The 23627-nt window shown below is 40.1% G+C and overlaps 1 protein-coding gene across 1 annotated transcript in view; it reads right to left on the bottom strand.

Annotated features, from left to right (window-relative positions):
• Window positions 1–1438: 1438 nt before the first annotated feature.
• tnfrsf21 (tumor necrosis factor receptor superfamily, member 21) overlaps window positions 1439–23627 on the bottom strand; it is a 55643-nt gene continuing 33454 nt past the window's right edge. The window contains 4 exon segments of the mRNA XM_042503574.1: window positions 1439–2441; window positions 5331–5598; window positions 17709–17794; window positions 17797–17973. Of these exon segments, the coding sequence (XP_042359508.1) occupies window positions 2212–2441; window positions 5331–5598; window positions 17709–17794; window positions 17797–17973 (761 nt within the window). The 3' untranslated portion in view covers window positions 1439–2211.

Here is a 23627-nt window from a genome sequence, read left to right as displayed (position 1 = left end):
ATAACCTTCACCTTCTGGTGATTGCATTTAGGCTTCAAAAATCCTTAAAGTGATGGTTATTTTTGAAGATTATCTTGCTAATAAAAACATTCAACTATTACATGTTTGTTCACTACAAAGTAGTCTTGGGTGGTAACATTTCCTTCCTTCATATCTCCCCTTAAAATTAACTGGGGTACATGTTACTGTATATGACGGTGTAAGTGTTTGGCTCTAACCAGCTTCCTGTTCCAGTAGAGTCTGGAGACTGAGCTTTGGTGGTGCGTGCTGTGCACTACATACAATGAATTTGATAATAAGAGGAGCACCTGTATTTGTGAAGGTATTAAAAAACACCTTCAGGATTTCTAAATACCCTGGTATACTGTTCTACTGTGATATGCCCAAAACCTACTACAGAGCTTATCCTAGGCAATGATCAAAAATCAAGTGGAAAAATCCCACAGGCTTTTTGACAAGGGAACCAGACCGATGCTAACTTCCACGTCGGCCTTTAGAAAAACATCATCCCTGAGGCACTCTATAGAAAATAGAATTAGTGCATCATTATTACATTTTAATATCGACTACATAGAGCATATAGCAACATATCACGGCATGAATCAAAACACTAGTATTATTTTTGCTATAGCAGTGAAACACTCACCCATACCCACATGAAGCTCCGAAATGTATTAATAACAATTTATCGACGCTACAATAGTTGAGGCAAACAGCTAGCTAGATCTGAATGTGCATACTGGTAAAAGTCTTTACTGTCCATGAGTCCAACAGTGACAGAGCTTCCAAAGCAACGTATCTAAACTGTTTTAGATATATAGCTTTGGTTTCAGAGCAGCAGGCAGGGGCTGTAAACACCACCCCACTTCCTGTTCAGTTCCAAGTTTTGGAGCAAAAAGTCCAAAGGCAAAGCCATATATCACAATATTAGATTAGGTAAATATGACTCCACTATATTGGATTATTTAGACATATAATCCAGTATTTTTGATATATGGCTTTGGTTCCAGAGCAGCAGGTTGGCCCTCTTATCTAACACTGCTCCCTGATGGTCTAACAGAGTGCTAACAAGCTAAAATGACCCACAAATGATGTGCTCCAGGTACAGGCAACTGGAGGTGGTGGAAAGAAACAGAGAGACGCTGAGAAAAGGGATCAGCTCAGGCACATGATGTATGGGTCACTTCATTCCTGGGCAAAATATCTATGAATCTAAAACCACTTTAAACCCAAAGAATAATACCAGTAACATTTATTATAACTGTCAGCTTATTAACTATTGTCTGTTCAGTTTTCTTTCCTACTTTTATTCAGCGATAATGTTAACTCTTTAAAACCGGGAACACTTTTCTTGTGCTGTGTTCTGACGCTTTTAACAAGTATTTAAACTTTTGAGCCCTAAGCAAATTGGTATGATTTAAAGGCAAAGAGCAGTGTTTTTACTTGTTTGTCTGTTTCGATGGGTGATGACTTGTTTTGTTGCTGTTTTTGGAAATCTTCATGCAATTTGTTGTACCTTTTATTAATGTCTTGCTAATTTCTTGGTCATGCCCTCTTTTGTTGCTCATTGCCTTGTTTTTGAAGGAAATCAGACCAATTTGCTCAGGTTTCAAATCAGATTTTTTTAAATCACGTGGAAGGCAAGGAAAGCATGGATGACTGGCACAACTGACAAAAAAAAACGGAATTACCCTTTCAAAAGTGAAGGCATTGGCCAGTTTAGATAAAGAAAGTGCTTTGAATATATATCTGTGTTGTCAGTGTCTCTTCAAACCAGCTTGTTCTAAATTTGGAGGCTCTTAAGCCTCACTGTTAAGGTCACAATACTTATAATACCACCTTAAACAAGGCTGAACACACTGAAGAAAAATGGAAAAAGTAGTCCCTGGTGTGACACTCAGAATGCGTTCATTCCATGAGCGTTGACCCTGTATCATGGTAGAGGATGGAGGTGTTCTGAAGGAGTAATAGTGTATAAAACACAAGACAAGGAGGGTAAAGAGGAATAAAGTACTAGTAAAGATTTGAAAGAGACATTGGGGGGAGTAGACCACTTCATCTCCACACCTGGCTCCAATCATGTGACATGGCACATGATGAGTCAGACTCCATCAGATCAAAAATCAAGCTCAAACTGAACAACAGCAGCTCTGACTCATCCCTCCTTTCTGCGTCAGCTCTCATGCATATGGTTTCTTCCTCTGTCCTCCACTATAACAGGTCCGGGAGGTGGCTGTAGACCGAGTCCAGCAGCGTCTGGCTGGCCTCTTGACTCTTGACTCCTGCGATCTCAAACAGCTGGTCCAGCTTGTCTTCGGCGGCTGGGATCTCCTCGATGACGTGCAGCTCCTCGGGGTTCAGGATGTGCAGCATGTCGTCGAAGATGGGCTGCAGGTCGCACGGGTCCAGACGCACCTGCCGGAGCACTGTGTCTTTCTTCTCTGGAGGGGAAACAGAGAGGGGGAACTATGGCTATAATTGCATTTTAGACACTGTGTTCATCAGGGTGTCCTCTCCCTCACTATATCATCTAAAAGCAAGACAAGTTAGGTTTTAATTGGAAAGCTGAAGTATTTGAGGTTAGCCTCACCTCAATATCTATGAAGTTAACTGTCTGTTTTTCATGGGTAACATTGAAAATTTCAGTGATGTTCATTATAATACTTTACATTCTTTCAACAATTCCTATTACTTCACCATATTCTAGCAGTTTAAACCAGCACTGCATTGCAGCATCAGCTTTTCCGAAAAACTTTAATTTCCACATTTTCTTTTTTATGTTTTTTATGTTCAACTTTTCAGTGACCTTTATATTAATTAAACCTATTTACACTTTATTGAGCTTCCTCTTACACACTACTATTAGTACCATTCAACTGTTCATGACATTCAAACCAAGTAAACCATTCCCATTATTCCAACAAGTCCAACTACTTCAACTTCTCCTTACACTGTATGATCATTTTGCTCAGCTTACAAAGAGTTAGGCAAACATATAAGTAATTCCAATTAATTAAATGATGAGTTCCAAATGATAATTGGGACTGGTGATGTTATTTCTAACATCACCAGTCCCAATAAATCCCAGTCATTTTTCATATTTTAATCTATAGGGTTCTTCCAAGTAAAGGAGAAAAAAATGAAAATAAAAAAGTTAATACATTTTGGCTATTCTTCAGTTTTTTTATTATTATTATAAATTATAACATTAGATTTGGGAAAATCAGAACATTTTGGGGGGTTTTCAGAACAATATCCAGAGTGACCGCATGGGGGCAGTCAGTATACACACATCTATGTTAAAGTAGTGATAACCAAATGAAGCCTCATGAATTATTTGCTGCAACAAAGACTTGAAAGCACATATAAAATTTCAATTCCTTGAGTTTTTTTCTTTAAATCAAGAGTGCCATCTAGTTGGCTCAGAAAATAAAGAAAATGCTTCATGAGGCTTCATTTGGCCATCAATATATTTAAGAGTGTGCTGCTGCCATATCATTTTCGGAGACACGAGAGTGTGAGAATATTTGAATAATGTGAAACTGCTACTCATCTGTCGTGGCCAACACGAATGCATGTCAGGTTAAGATGAAGGACGAGGGAGATAGTCTCCACTGGAGATATGACAGGTTTTTTAAAAGTGACTTTGGGCTTTTTCTAAAACTTCTGACTAAGTTTGCCTGGCTTTGAATGTCACTAGAACTCCTTCCTCTTAAATAAATAAATAAAAAAATAACAATATTAAGTAAGTGTGCAGCCCAGCAAGCCAGACGTCCTGGATTTTTGTGCATGTTTATATGTTTATTCTGTCCTTTCCGTTTTTTAGCATGTTTGAAATACATTTCAATTCAACTGAATATAATTATTATAATTCTGTATAATGTGTGCAGCTTGAACTAATGACTAATAATGACTTATTAAAAGTCCTAATAATGACTTATTAAAAATCCTTTGCTTCGTTGTGCCACTTGGGGGCACCAGCATACAAAATGTTGACCAACATGAAGCAATTAACATCCAGAGATGAAAATGAGACATTATTAGAAAGCAACAGTTTGCCCTTTTCTGAGTCTCTGTTGTTCCTTTGTTGTGCACAGACTTTCCGAGTGACTGATGCAGCTGTTCCATGAAGCTCTGCTGTGGAGCAGAGTGACGCCTGCTTCTTTATGGAAGATATGCGCGAGTGGCATGTGAAGCTTTACACCAAATAGCTAAACTTTATTCATTATTACAAATGATTTATCCTTAATTCTTAGGGCCTGTTTAGCACATTTTATTTCATTCTTCATTTTTTGATAGTTTTGGCTGTGTTCACGCTTATGGCATACATATTTAGTGTGATTGTGTATTTTTGTTAAATCAGTTAATTTCCAGCTCAGCTCCTACAATAAGTCTAAAATACACTGGAGACTAAACTGTCATATTCATACCGTTAAGTGCAAAAAAGCCCCACTGAAACCCATTCAAACTGCAGTTTTTGATCCCACAGCCATCAAAGCATAAAAACATAAAAGTAGAATGGAATAAATATTAGAGCACCAACTAGAGGTATTCATGGAATAAACCAGCATATGTTGTGCACTGTCCTAATTCAATAAACTCAATAACTTGGGAAAACATGAGGCAGGAATGCAGCTGAGTAGTGGGGAAGCTGGGGCTGAGCTGAGCAGGGTGACCAGAAAAGGGGGGAGATGGACTCTGCTGCTCTAAAAAGGGAATCAAGAGAGGAGCTGAGCCGAGAGCGAAGGCCAGCAGGACAGGGTGTGGAGACAGAGAGAGGAGCAGAACAGAAGGAACTGCACTGAAAATTGCAATGTCTCACTCACTCACTCAGATCAAAAGAGATGAGCAGCTGCTGCAGAGTGACAATGAGCAGTTTGACTTTCACTGTGCCTGCCGTTCTGCTGCTCCGTCTGTGCCCAGAGTGTGCTCTGTGCTCCAAAAATGTGGTGCTCTAAGTAACTCAAAGGTGTATAAATTCTTGATTCTTATGAAAAACCAGATCATGGAAACCCCGCCTTACTTTATCCCAGAGATTCACTATAGTTTATGCCAGATAGACAAATTATTATTATTATTATTATTATTATTATTATTATAATTATTATTATTATTATTATTATTTCCTCAGGATTAAAATTAAAAGTGCTTATTATTTTTGATTTCTTTCTCAGTCAAAACTCTAAATCCTCCACTTTTTTAAATTCAAAGGTTAGCAAGTATGAGAAATGTTGAGTTTCATGTAATTATTCACACTAATAAAGTCTGTCACAGCATCATGTGTTGCTGTGGTAACAGACACTGCCCAGCTTCACGGCTAACAGGCTCACCTTTGGTAATGAAGGGGCCGTTCCCGCTGCTGAGGGCGGAGTCTTTGCTGGAGGTGGAGTCGCAGCGCAGCAGAGGCTCCGATTCGTCAGGGAAGAAGCCCTTGGTGCGGTCCACCGGCGACGGCTCCACACCTTCTCCGCTGGCCCCACCCACGCTCCCGCCACTGTTGTTGCTGCTGCCAACGCTGCTGGGAGATTCGAGCGGCTTGTGGATGGGACTGAGGCTCTGGCTTACATTCACTGAGGTTATCAGCTGGTTGATGTCAAACTGTGGACGGACACAGACAGACGGGAGCAGACAAAGAAGAAGAAGATGAGGAGGAGGAGCAAGAAGAAATAAATAAACATATATACTTTATAAAGGTACTTTCCTTGTTTGTTTGGTTTTTTTTTGGGGGGGGGGGGGGGGGTGATTATTTTCAGATAATTTTGTCTGTTTCTTGTGTCTTTGTTTCTAAATTTTTGTAATTTTTTGGTCAAGTCTCGTTAAGTTGTGCAAGAACAGCGATGGGAGCAATGCTCTGTTGCACTCTGTTTTTGAAACATTTCAGCCTGAAATATGCCAATGATTTCAACATTGATTGTGAAAGTACACTTAGTAAATGTATGTTCTCCAAGTGGCAAGTATGAAAAAAAAAAAAACATAATCAGAAGGAAAAAAGTAAAAATGACAAATTCCAAGGCAAAAGCCCAGAATGACACCCAGAAATAATACAATGCATGTTTTTATGCTCTGGTGGCTGTGGGATCAAACATGGCAGTTGGAATAGCTTTCAATGGAGATTTTTTTTTTACCTTAACAGTCTGAATATAACTATTTAGTTTCCACAGTGTATTTTAGACATATTGTAGGAGCTGAGCAGGAAATTCACTGATTAAACAAAAATACACAATCTTGCCAAAATGTATGCCATATGCATGAACGCAGACAAAATGACCAAAAAATGAAGACTGAAAAGAATATAAAATGCACCAAACAGTCCCTAATGGTTAAAGAAATAATGATGAGTTTTTTAATAAGTATCGACCAATAAGAAATATGTTGCAATAACATTATTAGCCAGATCGCCCAGCTCTGTAAAAAGGTGTAAAAAGGTTTGTCTGTCTCTTCCATCTTTGCCTTCGTCTCTGTCCCCAATCCTAACTTTTTTTATTGCTGTGTTCACTTCTGTATTCTTCCATCATCTTGTCTTCCCAATCTGTTCTCTCTACATCTTTTTCCTTTCAGTGTCCCACTTCTCTTTTAGTTTCTACCCGTATCGCCGCATCATCCTGTGTCTCTCTCTCTCTCCTCTGCCTCTGTTGTTGACACCCCCCCTTGCAGCCCCCTTTTCTCTCCCTCTCTTTGCTGTGGTAATGAACGTGCAGTTTGAACCAGTAGCGACTGGTTTTGGGGATGAGATCATGAGAGCATGTCTTGTTTTTCACAGCGTGAGCCCCGTCCGGCCTGAAGGTCACAGCAGCGGAGGTCACTTCAGCCGCCACACACACACACATTGGGAGCCGAGAGGAAGCGACACACAACAACAAACAAACTTTTTCTTGTTTTCCGATGAGAATCCAGCTCTGTGCAGTGGTGGGTTCTGATTGGTGCTCAGTTCGCTCTCAGGCCTGATGACTGAGCTCAGAAACACCAGCGCTCCTCTCTTTCTGCTGTTTTCTTTCACTACTTCGTAACGTCTGGCTTGCTGGGCTGCAGCGTGACACAACTTTACGTGATGCTGATCGAACAAACGCCCTCTGTCTCGCTCACAAAGCCATGCATACATACACACACACACACACGCCAAAGACGCGCTGACTTTCACACGGCAGCAGATGGAACTAGAACAAACGTTTGTTTTTTAGAGCAGATGCAGAAAAACACAGACACCCCTGAGGGACAACACTCTCAGCAGCCTCAGGGGACAGGAAGTCAGTGGACACACAAGACAAAACCTTGACTGGATACTCAACTGGCTCAAAAAGAAGTTTTTCATTTTCTTAGATCCTTAAATGATTCTTTGGTTACCTCATTTACCTCTTTAAAGCTGCAGTTGGTAACTTTTCTTATATCCACACTAGGGGTTCGACTGATATTGTTTTTTCAGGGCCGATACCAATACGAATTTTTAGTACTGAATGAGACCAATAACCCATATTTGGAGCCAATATGCATTTACAATAAAAATGACAATATTTCTGTCAAAATTTCTTTTTTTTTTTTTAGAAGTCCCTCTGGTCTGATTGGCTGCTCGGCGATTGCCGTTGGTGGGGATCCTCTTGCGGTCTGCTGCATTCAGTCCAAACACTATACAACTTCTCCCAACGTTGATAAGTGTCTCCATTGTGGAAAAGTTGTGCTTCAGCAGAAGGGGCCATGGTGTCAAAATATAGCAAAAAAGTAGCAAGGATCTGAAGCTACTGGCTGCTGCATCTACATGTGAGATCTCGAGGTGACAATTTAAAAGTGATAGGCCAGATATTTCCATCACACGTGACATGTCATGCTATGCTAACTGATGGCTGCCCTTAACATTAATGTAGAAAAGCAGTCAGATGTATCCCAGACCACCTCGGCAAGTGGTTTGAGTGTTCGGATTGGGAATGCGTCTCAGTGGCAATTAAACCTGGATTTAGAGCTACCCAGTTGTGATCAGACCACCAGAGTCGGATGTTTGATGCCAGCTCTAAACAGGCCATACACCGGATCACAGCATCAGTGGCAAACTCTGTCTGAGAGCCTCGAAAACCACATGCAGTTTGGAAGCCTCTAACAGTTTAAAGCTGAGCTACTGAGCACAGAGCCGGAGCACAGGGGTCACTGTGAGGAAGAACAGTACGGCTGTTCCAGAGAGCTCCATGGCTGCTGTGTGTGTGTGTGTATGTAGGTGTGTGTGTGTGTGAGAGAGAGAGAGAGGGATCAGGCTGAGTTGCTGACTACTCCTGTCAGCACAACACAAGGCCCTGCTGGGGACAGGACTTGCACACACACTAGGCACACAGCCCAGCAGTCATATGTACACGCATGCACGCGCACACACACACACACACACACACACACACACAGAGTGAACAAGCCTCACTGGCAGCGTTGGCAAATTGCTGCAGTATGAAGGGCACAGGGGACGGACACACACACACTGGGGGATATTTTGATTAATTAGATCAAAAATGTTACAGCAAAGAATCTCACTCAGCTGTAATTACTCTAAAGCAGTGATACTCAACTTAAGGCCCACAGGCCAAATTGGGCCCCCAATAGGGTGCCAGGTGGCCCCCCAAACCATATTCTAATTCACAATAAAAATCAAGTGATTCACAATAGGAATTGTTTTTGTCCTTTTAGTATACATAAGGTGTCAGAGTGCATAAAACAGCATCAAAATAGAGCTTGATTATCAAAAAAGTGTCACTGGAGGATCCCCCACACCCCCCAGATAGAGGTCCTACTTAAGACCCTAATGTCCTAAAATCCTTAAAACCTTCTAAAATCTTAAAATTGTCCAAAAATCCTAGAAACATGACAAAATCTGAGAAATGTCCCTAAAATCCAAGAAACATCCAAAAATCATACAAATGTCTTCAATCATAGTAATGCTGTAAAATCCATGAAATGTACCAAAATCTGTGGAAATGTACCAAAATCCAAAAAAACATCCTACAATCCTTGAAATGTCCTGAAATCCAAGACATGTCCTAACAACCTAGGAATGTTTTACAATTCTAGAAACATCCTAATATCCTAGAAATGTGCTAAAATCCTTAGAGCATTCTAAAATCCGAGCAATGTACTAAAATTCTAGCAATGTGCTAAAATCCTAAAAAGCACTAAAATCCTAGAAACATTCTAAAATCCTAGACATGTTCTACAATTCTAGAAACATTCTAATACACTAGCAGCATCCTAAAATATTAGAGAAATCCTAAATGTCCTGAGAAATGTCCTAATATCCTAGAAACACCCTAAAATCCAAGAGATGTCCTAAAATCCTAGAAATGTACTTAACTCTTAGAAATGTGCTTAAGTCCTAGAAACATCTTAAGATCCTAGAAATCTCTTGAAATCCTAGAAATGTTGTAAAATCCCAGAAACTTGGTAAATCCATGGAAACATATTAAAATCCTAAAAACATCTAACAATTCTTGGTTGTCCTGAAATCCAAGACATGTCCTAATAACCTAGACATTTTCTAAAATCCCAGAAACTTGTTAAAATCTTAGACATGTCCTGAAATTCTAGAAACATCCTAAAATCCCAGAAACATGCTAAAATTCTAGAAATGTGCTAAAATCCTTTAACCATCAGAAAACCATAAAAAGTGCTAAAATCCTAGAAACGTGTGGGGCTGCTGTGACTGGCCCGTGACCTCTTGCCGTATTGCAAATGTGGTGTGGCCTTAGAGCAAAGCAGATTGATTATCACTGCACTAGACCATCAGAGCACAGCATTAACTGATAGAAACTTTATGATGCCGTGGGACGTTCAGTCTTTACCAAAAATTCATCTTTGACATTTAAAGCACATCTTCAGAGAACAAGCACGCTTCCAGGCTGCGCTACAGTATGCTTCATGTCAAATACACTCAGACATATTCAGACAATCTCTGTGAATCCCCTTTCAAAGAATAATGCAGTTTCTGGGAAATGTGTTGTCCTTTTCCCCAGAAAGCATTGCATGTGGTTTCATTGGACGGTCTTATGGGGCTCTTTATGGAGGGGACTGAGAGGCGTCTAATGGGACCTGAGTCATAAACACCCAATTACGGAAGAAATTGCACTTGATTGCGCATCATTGTGGCAGGAGGGGATAATGACTCCTGTAGTTTTTTATGCACTCCCACCACAGAGCAGATGAAGAAGCAGAAAGGACAAAGAGTTTTATGACTGTCTGTGTCTGTCTCCTGTGAATAATCTAATTATCCGAAACCAGAAGCCATTTACTAAAGACTACATTGTGTTTCAATGTCCTTTAAAGCTTTACTCTGCCATGTGATTTCCCCTTCTTACCTTACCTTCCAGATTTTCAAAACAGGACCCAAGAGGTTAAAAACTATGCCTAAATCAGTCCTGGATAGGCCCTAATAGTCAGACAGTAATCAGGAGTTCTGATGGAAGAAAACACCATGTGAACTTGTGTTTAATCCTTTGAAACCTGGAGCAACGTCTTTTCTTGTGCCACTTTTAGACGCTTTTTAGAAATTTTGAAACCTTTCAGCCTTTAGCAAAGCAGTTCAGTTTAAAACATGGGAAAAACTGACAATGAGGAACTTGGTATGAAATGATCGACAAATTACAAGAAATTAGTGGATTTAGAAAAGGAATTGGAAAGGAAAGAAAAGCTAGGGGAAAATGTCTGGGGGAAAAACATAGGAGAAAACTGTATTATAATTATCATAATTACATATTTTAAAGTATCTCACAGAATATTATAATTTTCAAAGCACTTTTTCCCGGTTATATTCCTTGTTTTTTTTAACGTTCCATTTAGGTTAGTTAGTTAGTTCGTTAGTTTAGTTGACTGTTTGGTTTTTTTAATTAATTTACTTTTGTACAAATTTTCAGGTAATGTTACTATTTACTTTCACTAATTTCTTGCTAATATTTGGGTCATTCCTCCCTTCATTTCTCATTGCCTTCATCCCATATTTTTGACAGAAATCAGCCAATTTGCTCAGGTGTCAAAGTGTTAATGGAATAACACATTTATTGCTACTGTTTTAAAACACCAGCATTTAATCATGCTTTGCCAAGTTGAGTATCCCAACGTCATTCATTTCGTCAGGCAAGGAGCAAAATTAGGTTTTGTGTTTCCATCAATGCCGATAAGGGAGCAATAAATACCTGTTTTAGTTGCAGTTGACTGTGTTTCCTGCGCTGCTTGACATCATAAAACCCTAGAAACGTCCTAAAATCCCAGAAATTCTCAGTTCGGGCATTATTAGAAATGGCAGAGAAAGTTATAAAAACAAGACCCAACTTGTAATAAATTAGAATTATCTTTTAATCTGTCAAAACAGGAAAAGTACCTCAGCACAGGCTTCCCTGCAATGAAAAGAGTGTCTGTAATGCTTCCACAAAGATTGGACTCCCAGCATGCTCAGTGCTTCCCCTCACACAGAAACATATATACTCATTACTCAGGAGGCGACAGCCCTCAGCTGCTGGTCAGGGGCAATCTTCAAATTCCAATGGTAGTGTTTGTTCCGAAATTGAGGTTTCAGAGCCAGAATTCTCAGCACTTGGCCAAACAATTGTTGAGTCATTGATACTTTACAACAATCACATCAACAGACTGCAGCAGCAACTTTAGTTTATTGTGTTTTAGAGCAATATTAGGCCCCTTTCCCCATAAAAGATACGGGCCCTCAAATCATCAAAAATCTAACATCTAAAAATCATCATTTAAGCATTTTCTACATTCACATAGTCATCCATTCCACATGACTTGGCTGACAAATTGAAATGTTAGCACTGAGAAGGATCATGAAGGCAGCTTTGACCCATCACACCATCAGCAAATAGGATTTGTTGCTGTTTTGTGAAGGTCGATTATTTTTTGCCCTTTTGAGTCTTTTTCTGAGTGCTTTGGGAGTTGCATGGACAAATTTGACTGTGCTTTGTGTTGATAAACAGAAAAGACTGAACAGCAAAAATTCTTCTTTGCTTTTCACTCCTCCCAGAGGACAGCAGCTCCATCTGTGCAGCCTCTAACATGATGCAGCCATCAGCCTCACTCAGGAGCCTTATCGAAAGGAAACAGCGGCTCTTTAATCACTTATTTTTACACACTGAAGCCCGGGCCAGAGGAGGAAGCGAGCACAGCAGCATTTGATCCTAGGGAGTATATCAAAGAATATATCAAAATCATATCAATATTGTGATATAAGACAAGTTATCATCTTAGATTGTATACATTATATCACAGTAAGTGTTGTCTTCTGCTGTAAGTTGCTGTAAGTTATTCAGAATGTCTTTTGTTGCTTTACAACAGCGATACTCAACTGGCTTTGCTTGGGGGCCACTTTTGGAAAATGACAAGAGGCCAGGGGCCAGAGATGGCGGCCCCATATATGTTTTCTAGGATCTAAGGACATTATAGGAATTTAGCATGTTTCCATGATTTCATTTTAAGAATTTGAAAATGTTTCTAGGATTTCAGGAAATGTCCATGAATTTAGTACTTTTTCATTTTTATTTTTTGTACTTTTCGAGGCCTTAAGGACCTTTGTAGGTTTCTAAAACATCCAAACAGGATTTTTGGACATTTCTAGCATTTCAGTATATTTCAAGGATTTACAGATGTTTGGAGGATTTTAGGACATTTCTATGATTTAGGGATATTTCCAGGATTTTAGGAAATTTCTAGCATTTTCATACATTTTGGGGATTTGATTGTTTGGTTTTTTTGTACATTTCTAGGATTTTAGAACATTTCTAAGATATGACGTTTCAAGTATTTTGGTGCATTTTTAGGATTTAGGACAATTTAAGAATTTTAGGACATCTTTCGGGACATTTCTAGGATTTCAGGACCGTAGGGGCTTGACTAGGACCTCTGTTGGGGGGGGTGTTGGATCCTCCAATGGCACTTTTTTTGATAAACAAGCTCTATTTTGATGCTGTTTTATGCACTCTGGCACCTTATGTATGCAAAAGTAAACAATTAAACTGTGAATTCGAAAATAGTAGGGAGGCCATCTGGCACCTTGTCGGGGCCAGATTTGGCCCGCGGGCCCTAAGCTGAGTATCACTGCTTTATAAGGTCAAAATAAAACTTAGACTCATCACAAACACTACACATGCTACAAATCATGTTGGGACTGGGTTTACATTTAGGACACAGGTAAAGGTCATATTTGGGATCTGACTCAGCTTTGCACAGCAGATGGCTCATCGTGAGGACAAGAGTGAAGAGCAGGAGAATCCCATCCATCACTCTGCAGTCTGGTTTCATCGCTCATGCTACAGCAGAGCAAAAAATAGAAACACCCCTCAGACAGCTGACACTCAGGTGCTCTGATGGGTATACCATCCATTCAGTCAATGCTTTTTTTCTGTGCTGCGTTCAGACATTAAATGTCATATACCGCTGTTATGTAAGAGATTTACCGACATGCTCCTGGAAGTGAGTCACATTGACCTGCTGTGAAATGAGGGAGAACATACAGAACATCCACTGAGCCTCAACTTTTCAAAGCTCCACTCAAGTCTTTACTTTAGCTCCCCTGACCTCTTGTCTTCAGCCGTGCTCTCACTGTTCTGCCTGGACTGAAGCTTCCCTCCACAGTCAGGGCAGCTATAAAAACTCTTTGCTTTTTGCAGGTACTTTTGATACTTCTATATTGTTAAATAATTGTATATAAAATGCATAAAAAAAACATACTGTAGCCTAAAATCTGGTTTCAGAGATGTGCCTTGGATCTAAAAACAGGGATGGTACCAAGAACTGGCACATAGACGCTACTGTTGTCTGTATTTGATGGTCATTCATTAAGCATATTAGTTTCTATCTGCATTTTGAGTGGTTTTGAAATATTGCGCTTCATAGTTTTCCATTCTAAATAGAAAACATGATATAAACCATTTTCTTTTATAAATAAGAAGTCCAAAATTGTGTATGTCACATAGAACTTATTGGGCGACACAATGTTAAATGAATGCTTTCCCTTCGTGGAGCTGTTTGTTAATGATGATGCATGTTGGGGCTGGATGATTCAAAGAAAATCATTTTCAAGCTACTTTAAATCAAATACCTTAATATGGATTCTGTATCAGGATTGTGGGGTTAACTTTTGGTGCTTTCACAAAAATATTTAGACAATGAGATTTTTGATAAATAATCATCAGTGATGTGGATATACTGACTCAGTGAGTAAAGAAAAATACTAGAACAGAAAAACCGTCTCGTGCTGCCTTTAACACCAGGAAAAGACAACATTTATAATATCATGAACCCCAAAATCTAACATGATATACAGTCTCATTTTACAGTTCAGAGATTGCCCAGCCATAATGAACCTGTTCATTAGCACTGTAATGATGAGGACATTGTCCATCACTGATGGCTGTCAGTCATCACCCACAAAGTCCAGCTTTCATTGGGTGCTGACAGAGTAATAATTTTCAGTCAGTGATCCAGTTCACTCTAAAGCTGTTGGATGGGTCTGGGGTCTGGACTCTGTGTGGGCCAGTCAAGTTTCGGCCGAACTGCTCCCGCTCTCTGTGGTCCCTTTATCACACTAAACTCCCCATACTCTCCTCTCGCCTCTCCTTCACCAAACACTTTTATTACCTGCTATCTCCTCCACCATCAGCTCAGTGAGGAGAACCAAAAACTAACATGATCTGCTGATTATTAAGCTGCGATGAAAGACCAAATTACAAATGGTTGAATAAAGAACCGAGACACTGAGACGGCCGGTGTGTCTGTGAAACCAGAACAGGGCTGTAAGTGTGCAGCTCTGACCTCACACAGAGCAGTCAAGGGCACTCATCTGATAGCAATCACTGGGAGGAAGAGGGAGGAAAGGAAATGGCGAGGGAGGAGTCTGTGTGTCCTCTGTGTTTATGGCTTTCTGTTTGTGTGTGTAATGACAAGATGACAGTGAGACGCCTATAAGTGAAGACAGACATTTATAAGCTGTGTGCTCAGTAGCAGTCACCCTGCTACATGCATGCACCTTGCTGCAGCCTGTCAACACATCTGCACAAGACTGACGTGGTCGTTTGCCGCTGTGCACTAGTCAATTTGCTTTCATTTCTTTCAGTATACACATACAAACATGGACGCTTCACACACATCTTCCCCCCCGGCAGCACAGAAGATCTCCACAATCAGCACGTTTCACAGATCAGTGTCACCAGTTCAGTGACCAAATTGTCTCCCCTTCTGTCCCTGGGTTATGCAGTTGGCTAATGGACAGAAAGTGTTTTTACATACTTCATGATGTCACAGTCAAGCTGACTTTTGACCTTCTGAATATGGCACGTCACTACTTCATCACTTTATCCTTTTAGACATTTGTTTGACGTTTTGTCATAATTAGCGCAAGAATTCTTGAGTTATGGCCAAAAACATGTTTTTTATGGTCACATTGACTTTGATCTTTGACCTTAGATCACCAAATTCTGATCAGTTCATTCTTGAGTCCAAGAGGACATTGTACCAAATCTGAAGTAATTCACTGAGAGGTTTTTTTTTAAGATATTGTGTACACGAGAATGAGATGGATGAGGTCACAGTGAACTTGACCTTTGAACTATGACCATGAAAATCTAATCACTTCATTGTTGATTCCAAAAGGTTTGTACCGAAGTGGAGGAAAATCACAAAAGGGATTCGTGAGACAGGGCTGGGACGACGTGTCGCACCATTTCACACAGCGCGTGTAATGAGAGCAATAGATCCATGAATGAGAGTGTGAGCAGCGCCGAGCTTGTTGTTTTTTGCTTCGGCGCTCGTGTATCAAGTTAGAGCGTGCACACTGCCGGTCCGTCAGGTGCGTCTGAGCTGCGAGTCAGCTGCAGCACATCTAGAGAAACAGTGGTTCACCGTTTTTTACACGTGACGTTCGCGTTTATTGACTCTATACCACTTTATACTGCAGTTTAAAGTCTCAAAGATGTTTGTTTTACCTCAACTTCCTTCCTTCCTTTTCAAAACAAAAGCTATCTGTCTGTGTCTCTGTGGACAGAATGCCATCAGTTGCTGATACAATGCATTTTATTTTGAAACATTTACAGGATGGGGTTGTCAGCTGTGCAGAAGCTTGTATAACTTCAGAAATTAGTGGAATACATGCTTATAAATATGAAAATACAGCACTCATGTCAGCAGGCTGCAGTATGCCTTAAGGCCCAGTTAAGGCTGGACTATTTTGATGCAGAAAGAATGGACTAGTTAAAATTATTTTCCATTCATTCAGTCATTTTCCGTAACCACTTGTCCTCGTAAGGGTCGCAGGGGGGCTGGAGCCAATCCCAGCTGTCATCAGGCAGAAGGCGGGGTCACCCTGGACAGGACGCCAGACTATCGCAGGGCCTTAAAATTATTTCTGTTAGAGAAAAGTTATAGTGTTATTCAAATTGCACTAATTTTACTGTAAGATGTTTTGTTGGACTGCTAGATTTGAGGTTTGTTACTGTAACAAAGAGTAACTGTTTTCTTACTCTTCCTAAAAGTGACTTGAATTTTACATTGTTGTATTTATTTTGTTGGACTGCTAAATGTAGATTGCACTACATTCCTTTTACTTGAATGGAACAAGCTCTTGCATTCAATTTATTTTGGAGAGACTTTATATCAAACTGTAAAAACACAGATTACCAATTAAGACTCGGCTATTTTTTGTTGGGGAATAATGCCCTGCAGTGTATGACAATTTTTAAAATGTTAGTTTTAGTAAATTTGTTGTTATATTAATCGAGTAATAACAAAATAATAGTTAGAGCATTAAAAAAAAGATAGATTAATCAATTAATCGAAAAAATAATTGATAGATTGATCGGTAAAAAAAATAAGGTGTAGCCCTAGTGTGTTCACAAGAATGAGACTAATGCAAGGTCACAGTGATCTTGACCTTTGACCACCACGATCTAATCAGTTCATCCATGGGTGCAACTGAACTTTTGTGCCAAATTTGACAAAAAATAAATAAATAGAATTTCCTCAAGGTGTTCTTGAGACATTGGGCTCACAAGAATGAGACAGACAATGTCACAGTGTCCTTCAACCTATGACCATGAAAATGTAATTAGTTCATTTTTGGGTCGAAGTGAACAAAAAAAAAAGTCCCTCATTTCCTCCCTCACTGACTCACATACTGTGATGTGCAGAGAGAGGCTGCAAGTGAGTGTAATCACAGCACAGAGACAGAGGGACACGACACAGAGCACAGAGACAGAGGGACACGACACAGAGCACAGAGACAGAGGGACACAGCACAGGGCACAGAGACAGAGGGACACGACACAGAGCACAGAGACAGAGGGACACGACACAGAGCACAGAGACAGAGGGACACAGCACAGGGCACAGAGACAGAGGGACACGACACAGAGCACAGAGACAGAGGGACACGACACAGGGCACAGAGACAGAGACACGACACAGGGCACAGAGACAGAGGGACACGACACAGGGCACAGAGACAGAGGGACACGACACAGAGTACAGAGACAGAGGGACACGACACAGGGCACAGAGACAGAGGGACACAACACTGAGCACAGAGACAGAGGGACACAGCACACAGAGATAGTGTGTGTCACTGATGTGGACAGATGACAGACAAGATGTGAATGCATGAGAAGTCAAAGATATTACCCTGCTATACCTCTGAATAAGCTTAAATCAGGGACAAATCAGTGTCTCGCCCACACATCTATGCAACCTACCTGTGGGTTGTCCTCCATGACACAGCGGATCTTCTCCACCACGTCGATGCGCCGCTGGCGGTGCAGGCCGTTGATCAGCTTGGCCAGTTGGCGTCACTGTCCCGGATGGTCCAGTGCTGCAGCGCGGCGTACGCCCGCTCGTGATCTGACGAGTAGCCGTTGGAGAAGGCGGCCACCTCCCTCTCGGTTGCGTTGGCCAGTGACTGATAGATGTCTATCCACTGGGTGCCCACCTGGGCCGCCACCAGCTTCAGGATATCCACCCCTTAGCAGAGAAAGGCAAAGAAAAGTTAGAGGATCTGAGCTGAAAGAAGAGGGTCAGTGACGATTTTCTTCACCGTGATTCCATATATTAAAAAAAGAATGAGACCCAGGTGATTGATGGATTTCCTTTGAATTAGAAATAGTGACGGTCAGTAGCTGTGAGCTGCTACGTTCTACATGTTACTCTTTATTTATTTGGCTGCTTAGTAGTATTTATTTTCCAAGTTCATCTTCCTCCTTTTTTTCTGTAAATAATAATGTAAAATTGTAGATATTTGATATTGGGTATGTGGGTGTATGCATATATGTTTCATTAATTATAGCATAGGTTAAAATAAATACAGAAGCTGGTTAATAAAAATTCAAAAGAAGGAATTATGGAGAAGGGGTGGGATTAATTAAGTTTGTACTTCTTCTCACTACTTTTTGAATATGTAAACCAAGTCATCATGTGTTTGAACATTTCTTTTGCTTTATGTTTTTCATTCTCTATAAATATTTTACTTTTTCGTCCGTCTGCTTGTTTGTATAATCATTTCTCTATTTTCTTTTTTTTTTTTTTTTACACATTTAAGATAAAGAAATCAAATCAAAATGTAAGTGGGCGGACCCAGTCACTGTAATATCCCTAAATAATTGGTTAGGTTAGCTTACTGTCTTTTATGATTGGCTGTCGTCTTTGTATCTGAGCAAGGACAGGAGGAAGTGCCTGATGGCACATGCGCAGTAGTGTCTGCTGTCTACGGCAACATGATATTCTGTGAGATATTCCGTGCACAAGTATGTGTGCTCAGATCTCATTTGCCAGCACAGATATTCTGCACATGTTTATTGATACTGATATGCCTTTATATTGTTCTCTTTTTATCAATTGTTTCCCACATCAGGTTGTCGAACTGAGTCAGGGCTACTCAACTCAGTCTGCTTGGGGGCCACGTTTGCAAAATGACAGGAGGCCAGGGGCCAGTCGCACCAGCCCCATACATGTTTCTAGGATTTTAGGACATTTCAAGGATTTTAGCACATCTCTTGTATTTTAGGACGTTCCTAGGATTTTGACACATTTCTTGGGTTTTAGGACATTTCTGGGAATTTAGGACATTTCTGTGGTTTTAGGATGTTTCCCTGATTTTAGGACATTTCTCAGATGTTCCTAGGACTATCGGATGTTTCTAGAATTTTAGGATATTTCTATGATTTTAGGACGTTAAGGTTTTTGACACTTTTCTTGGATTTTAGGACATTTCTAGAATTTTAGTATGTAAACACACACACCTGCTGTGTGGTTGGAAGAGGAGGAATACACAAAGTCATTCATCTTGAAGCCAGAAAACTGTCGAGCCGCTGCTGCTCTGGTACGGGATCTGATTCTCACAAGCATCTGTGATTACAACAAACACTTCAGGTTGCATCTTGTTTTAATCGATCACAGTGGAGAATAGAGTGTGTGTGTGGACATCTATTTTCTCAAGCAACATTCCACCCTAAAACTGAATCTCCTCTTTGGTGAACTCATGGCTCCCAGCTCCACAGCAGATTTATTGTAATTCTTTGATGAGCATGTTTCCTTTTTGTTACATTTCCATATTTGGTTAAGTCAAGTTCACACTTGTTCTTTCGAGAAAAAACAGGGCTCATAAACAGGAGTCACATGGGCTCACAAGTGTTTTGTTGTGTAACCAGTGCAGCGCCTCCAGTGCTTTAATGGTCAAAACACATACTGGACCTGTCAACACTTGTTGTTTTTTATCTGGTGCTCATAGCAGCTATGTATTAGAGCTCGTCAATCACTTTTTGACACTGGGTGACCAAAATTCAAAATCAGGATGACATTTCGTGCCAACTGGGGCTGCAGGATTCTTGTTAAAATGTGAATCATGATTTTTCTCACACAGAATTATTATATTTTTTAAGAACTTTCCCTAGGTCATTTTCACGTTTTTTTGTTTGTTTTTTTTTAAGTCTTTTTCTTTGTTTTTCTTTTTTTATGACTAATTTTCAGTTTCTTGGGGGTCATGTCTTCTTTTGTTGCTCATTTCCTTCTTTCCATGTTTTTGAAAGAAATCAAGCCAATTTGACTTAACTTCACACTGAAAGTCTCTTGTGACAAAAAAACAAACTCAACTCTCTTTTCGTGATGAGCTTGAATGCTACTAAACAGAAAAAATAGAATGCAAAGTTACAGCTTTAAAATAAATAACAAACACTGAGCATTTTAGGGTGTGTTTGCCTTGAGTTAGTCAGCTGTAAAACACCGGATGTTTCAACTCCTTTAAACTCTTCACAATAAAAGTCCCATGTGGTTTTGTTATATAATAGCTTTTATTTAGAATCAGTCAAAACAGGTAATATTGGGTTCATCTGCAGTATTTTAAAATATAGTGGTGAACTATTACAAAGATGTGGTATATCTTCTAAGACGCTGTGAATATTTCCAGGATTTTACAGGAAGTAGCTGCAAGTAAATTTCTGTAAAAATGAAATGGTGATATGGATATACTGTAAAATGTTTGACTGTAAATTTACAATCAATTACTAGGTACTAGTTGCATTACTTTCACAGTGAGTTACTTTACTGTGACACTTATAGTAGTATAGTTTGGAAAGTTAAAAAGCTCCAACAGTTACGCAGTTCAATAATCTGTGTCCAGTATTTTGAAGTGGTCTGTTTAATTTGGTTTTGTGTCTGAAATGATAAACTGGGGGGCTCACGTGGTTGCGTTCCAGTGCTGCTATACAACAAAATGGCTCGACTCAGTTAATAAACCAGTTAATAATGCTGGGTAATGTTAGCCATGTGATGTCAACAGTCATCTCTCTCAGTGTGTTTGACTGCCCAGGCGAAACAGCAGTCTCATGATAAACAGAGAGAGAGAGAGAGAGAGAGAGAGGCAGAGAGGCTGAGCAGATCAATACGCTGTGCGCAGCTGTGCGATGAAGTGTGTCAAAGTTGCAGAGAAGTTTCAGTCATTTAACAAAATTGCAAGGTCACAAAGAATTCACAGGGATTGGTTGAATTTGCATTAATTGTTGCCATTGCAACAACATGTGGAGGGACTGCTTTATAACAATACTAACCCTTTAAAACAGCGTTCCACATCGGTTTTCTTGTGCTTTATTCAGAACCTGAGCAAATTGGTTTGGTTTCTTTACATATAAACATTTTTTTTGCTTAATTTTCAGGTAATTTTCTTGTAACTTTTACTGATTTCTTGCTCTTTTTGGACCATGTGTGCTTAAATTACTCACTGCCGTCTCCCCATGTTTTTGAAACAAATCCAACCAATTTGCTCAAAGGGTTAATCATGTCCTCTACATATGGCAGAATTGACATTAAAGTTGACTTTGTCTTTGACTTGAACACCTGGTCCCAGCTGTGCAAGCAGCTGTCAGACTTAGATCTGGAGCAAGTTTCAGTGGAAACTCTTCACAGTTTTACAGAATGTCTTTAAGAAATTACTATATTATATCTATTATTCAGACTGTAAGTGTGTCACAGTAAATGCATCTCACACCTAACATTCACAGTCTCTCTCATGACACACACACACACACACACACACACACACACACACACACACACACACACACCAGCACTTGGCGTTTGTCTGCAGCCATGAATACTGATCTGTGTGGAGACGCTCTGCTGCCTGTTCACACACTCTCTGCTCCACTTCCTCACTGACTCTGATGTGACTTGACAATGACTTGGCTGGAAACATAAACGCTGACTCATCTGTTTGTTCAGCAGAAACATAGCTCTCAGTTGTGTTGTTTAAAAAGGTAATACTGGAATTGTGCTCCTCATGTGTATTCATCAGCCATCCTGTTATTGGTGCAAGCAGGTCCATACAAATAAATGATGCCGTTCATCAAACAGAAACTTACTAATGTTAAATACTGCATAACTGCATAAATGCTGTATAACTGCACACAGTGTTTGACAGGAGGTGAAGCTTATGCTCCTGAAGGATTAAGGAAGTAAGACGGAGGTGATGCACATGAACAGTCAGGTCAGGAAGCATATCTTTACATATTAAAACCTGCAGCAACATCGCCTTCATTGTGCTGCTTTTAGATGCCTTATACACAAAATATTTGAACACCAAGCAAAAAGCAAGGGGAAAAAGGCTATGAGCAACTTGAATCCAAAGACATGTCGACACATGAGGGGCAGGCTGAAAACCAGTATTGAATGTCTGTGACTTTTGATCAAACTGACTTGATTATATAAGGATATCACTTCATGGGCTCAGGAACACTTTGGAAAACCATTGTCAGTAAACATAGTTTACTGCATCTACTGTACAAAGTTCAGACTCTACCATCCAAAGTGAAAGCCAGATAACAACATCCAGAAACATGGCCCACTTCTCTGAGTATGTTAAACCCGGTATATACTGTGTGACATCTCAGATGAGAGATGACCATCTTGAAAGAAACCTGGCGACATCTTTGGCCATGGATCTAAACGGTGGTCCTACGTTGCACGCTGAGAGAGGTTCAGCCGTCATGCGATCAAAGACAGCCTGGGCTAAAATGCTGACAGTGTCAGAAATGTGGGATGACCATCGTACTGTGACTGCTGTGGGAACCTACGTCTACTAACCAACCAACAGAAATGCAGCATGAAATGATCCAATGATCAGTGTGACTCTGCTAAATGTGCTATGCTAAATGCTAGTAGATGTTAATACTTATTCCGAGGTCTCATTGCAAAGCTAGTGTGCCAAATTGGCCTCTTTCCCATCCTCAACCACATCCACATTCTCCTCCTCATCCTCTTCTTCAGTATTTTTTGACATAAATGCCACTATAGCGAGGGCTGGATTTGTTTGTTTACATTTTGCTCTCACCATTACAGCGGTGTAGACGGACGTAAGTTGTAGCCTGCAATTCAGTAGGTTATGTCATCACACAGTCTGCATAAATCAAACTTGATGTCTTACAAAGGTTTATTGGATCCATGTTGCAGAGTGTAGCTGCCCTTAACTTTTTGCAAATATCTCAAAGTCTGCAGGAGGCTTTAGTGTGAGATGGACTGACACAAAGTGTGCTGTGGTCTGACGAGTCCAGCTTTTAAGTTGTTTTTGGTTTCTTTTTTGTTACGCTATGGAATGGCTAACTCACACACCTGTGCAGGCTCTTAAGGTATACACAGGTTTTGGAGCAACAAATGCTGCCATCCAGAGGGTTTTTTTTTCAGGGACATCCCTGCTTCTTCCAACAAGACAATGAGACACATTCTGCACGTGTTCCAACAGTGTGGCTTCATAGCTACTAGACTGACCTGTCCGCAGTAAAGAACTGTCTCATATTAAAAAATTTGTGGCACATTATGATGTGAAAAATACAGCAAAGGAGACAGCAGATTGTTTAGCATTTGAAGTCACACATTTAGGAGGAACGGGAAAGAATTTCACTTTCTAAACTTCAACAATTAGCATTCTCAATTCCCAAGCACTTACTGAGTGTTAAAAGATAACGTGATGTAACACAGTGCTAAACATGCAAATGTCCCAACCTTTTTTGGACCTGCTGCAGACATCAAATTCAGATTGAGTGTATATTTATTTTAACAAAGTAAAGTTAATTACGATTGAACATTAAACATCTTGTCACTGTTCTTTTTTCAACTGAATATAAGTCAGAAAG

This window comes from Plectropomus leopardus, chromosome 16, assembly GCF_008729295.1.
Source record: "Plectropomus leopardus isolate mb chromosome 16, YSFRI_Pleo_2.0, whole genome shotgun sequence".
Classification (NCBI taxonomy): Eukaryota; Metazoa; Chordata; class Actinopteri; order Perciformes; family Serranidae; genus Plectropomus; species Plectropomus leopardus.
The sequence above is the reverse complement of the archived record's forward strand: the minus strand, read 5'-3'. Positions and strand labels throughout refer to the sequence as shown.